Source organism: Sphaeroforma arctica (assembly GCF_001186125.1).
Source record: "Sphaeroforma arctica JP610 unplaced genomic scaffold supercont1.216, whole genome shotgun sequence".
Taxonomy (NCBI): domain Eukaryota; class Ichthyosporea; order Ichthyophonida; genus Sphaeroforma; species Sphaeroforma arctica.
In genome coordinates, this window is record NW_014040342.1 from 8,345 (window position 1) to 11,640 (window position 3,296).

The 3,296-nt window shown below is 43.1% G+C and overlaps 1 protein-coding gene across 1 annotated transcript; it reads right to left on the reverse strand.

Moving 5' to 3' along the window:
* Positions 1–530: 530 nt before the first annotated feature.
* SARC_04014 (hypothetical protein) lies at positions 531–1,783 on the reverse strand (the record flags this gene model as incomplete). The annotated part of the gene is made up of 2 exons (XM_014302162.1): positions 531–1,010; positions 1,052–1,783. 2 exons carry the CDS (start codon positions 1,781–1,783, stop codon positions 531–533), a joined length of 1,212 nt encoding a protein of 403 aa, XP_014157637.1.
* Between the last annotated feature and the right edge of the window lie 1,513 nt (positions 1,784–3,296).

The following is a 3,296-nucleotide window of genomic DNA, read 5'->3' on the forward strand; positions in this document are numbered from 1 at the left end:
GAGATAATCCAAGTGCCACGTATTATGTAGGGCAGTTTCGATTGTGTTCATACGTAGTCCGTGAACTGTGGATGCGTGGCCATACTTACGGGCTTTAAAGTTAAAGTCGCCCCAAACGACGTTTGGTTGGAAATTGCCAATATCGGGAGGATTCATGTATTTCTTGACTTCTTCTTGGGTGAGCGATTTGAGTGGGAGGTAGAACACGGTCATACGGACGACAAAGCATACAAAGAACACCGTGTATGGTGAGGAGTGAACCAGTTTGAATTGAGATGGGTAGTTTTTGGAAAAGATGCCAATATCACAGTGTGAAGGGTGTAAGATGTTGTGCCGTGTTGTGTGATGTAGAATATGATAGTGTGTGTTCGAGCCTATACGATTAAGGAATGTGGTGTTATGCCAGGCTTCAACCACACTCATAACATCGACCTTACTCAAAATCGATACAACGTTCAAGTACTTATCTGTATGTGCTGCATTGTCCATAATGAGTTCTTGTGGGTTGAAGAGCGTCATCCTCATTGATCCTAACATTGTTCATCCTCGGTCAATACTACTAGGCCCTGGTCCTTGTTGATGTCAGCCATTTCTATATCGTTTTTTGTCGTCGAAGAGTCTGTGGTGGAAGGTTGGGGCTGTGCGGGGAAGGCCGTTGGTACGTGGGGTCGTCCGGGCTGCACACGTTCTGGCTGTGTGTTAGCGCCTGTCGGGATTCGTGGGTTAGGTGACAAGCGGTTTGTAGTATGTTTTGCTTGATATGCCTTCTGGAGCCGGTCCGTTATACATTGGAGAATGCCTGCGTTGGTAGAATTAACAAGGGGGTCCAGTAAAGTATCCATGCTACGGGCAAGAATTTTTGGTGCTCGTTCATGTGTGCAGCGGGCCTCCCGCTTGGTAAGGAGATAGTGGATTAAGGCTGCTTTCGTAGCGTCAGGATGTTGTTGGGAGCGGGGGTCTATGGTTTTATCAAATTGCCACTTCCACGTTAGTTCTGCATGTCGTTTCACCTGGGCGACAGCGTCATTGGGAACACAAAGGCGGACGAAACTGGAGGAGGTCGGCGATTTAGTTCAGAAACCGGTTTGGACGGGAGATACCAAAGAAAGTGGTGATGATTGAGGAGCGGTTGGGCGTGCCAGTATTTTTCAAATACTGACTGGGATGGGGTCTTGCCGTTGGGAAAAATTGCCCAAAAGATGAGCCATACAGGAGTGATGTCATCCATTTCATGGAGAGTTTTGTCCGGCTTCGGGCGGCCCATCACTTTCGTCAGAAGGTGTGCGGGTACTGGCGGCTGCAGTAGGGGCTGAGAGGTCGATGGGATCGGGGTTTTTTGGGGAGTCGGTTTTGTGGGGTTGCCCACTTTTGAGCTGCTACTAAAGGGCGCCTGTGGCCTCGGTCTTTTTGCTGGCGGGGCTGGCTGGCTTGTGGAGCCAAACCGGAAGGTGTTGGGTGTGCCTTCATTTAGAGGTGCACAGGTTTGGGATTTAAGGTCTCGGAGTTCGGATTCGAGGTTGTTCACTTTGGCACAGAGTTCAGTGAGTATTTGGTTCATGGTTAATTTCCATTGGTCGTCAGCCAGAGGCTCTTTGGAGATGGGCCCATTATTGTCCAGGGTTGGCAGGGCCGGTCCCGACATTTGGTTGAGATTAGCCTGTAGTGTATTGACCTGGGCACAGAGGTCTGTGATAGATTTTTGTAAATCCAATTTCCATTGGTCATTGTGCAAGGAGTCGTTGGGGACGAGCGCTTTAGTTGGGGATTCAGCCTGGCCCGACATTTTTCGGAGGCTGTGGGACTGTGGTCTGCGGGTCGTGGGACTGTGGGACCCCAAACTCCCCACTGGGAATTGTTTTTGTTTTGGAAAAAAATAGTACAAACTCCAGGTCCGGTATGAAACTATGTGACTTTTTAGTGGGGTCTGTGGGTTTTTTGAATTTGGCATTCAGTTTTACACTGGTGACTTGCGGGTCACCGAGATTTACGTTTCGGAGACGGAAATTTGAGTCAAAGGTCCGTCGTGAAAAATAAAATGAGCATAGTCCAGGGCTCCATTGGTCGTTACGTTCCTATTTTTTTATTTAAAAAAAACAAATAGATAAAAAAATAATACATAAAATATTCCTACAGACGTTAATTATTTTAGTCCGTTCAGCCATATTTTCTTTCTTCTCTTTCTCTAGAGTCTAGAGAGGGTCATGAAAATATAATACAAAAAAAAAACAACACTTCGGTCCACTTCCTCAACATCTCGTTTGTGACGTGTAACGTATAAAAATTTGTTGTAACGTTTTGAGCCCCGTCCTCCCAACCTTCATATTTGGGTTATTTGTCCACTATCAGTTTGAATATACCAACATAGTAAAAGATAATTTTTAAATTATTTATGTATCCCAAAAAAAGAATTCGAAAGAAACTATAAACAAAGATTCTGATTTTGTGGTTGATATAGAGTGCTCACCTCCCTCTCTCCCTTAACTCTCTACTAGAGTGTATTTACCTATATATCTCGAGTGCGTACTCTAAGATAAGCTTAGTGTAGTGAATACTTGTATATTCAATATGCTATCTGCTATATACATTCTTGATTTCAAGGGGAAAGTGCTCATCGCACGAAACTACCGTGGAGATGTACCTATGGAGGTATGTACATTGAATCAACATTTTTTTTCAACTGTATGCTACGTGGACTATCTATCGGTCTGGTATATGTCAGAATAAGAAGAAAATAGAAGAGGGGAAGCGGAGGTGTACTAAGCCATATAAATTTTTGTTTTATAATCGTCACCTGCAAGCTTCCAAAAAAAATTGTGAAAGTATTCACACGACGTGTTGTATATATACAACTATATAATATACATATTAAAATAATAGACATGTTGTTCGTACACATATCGTACAAGCCAATACGAGGAAAAATTGCAAAGTAATCCTATATCTTTATGTTCAAGTGTATGTTTGTCTACGTGTATATGCGTGTCTATATAGATGCTTATAAATATGCATATTTGCATACTATATTCGAGCAAGGATGATTATGAGACAGTTGATGTCTGCTCACAATGAGAGCAGTTACGTAGCTTCTCGTGTAAATATTTGTGAAAACAAATGTCATAAACAACGATGGTCAAAGACGTTTGAATGGCACACGTACACATACATACATAAACACAGACACATACACACAAACACACAGACACAGACACACAAACACAGACACACACATACACACACACCCATATATATATATATATACAAACACGACAAACATATACAAACAACAAACACACACA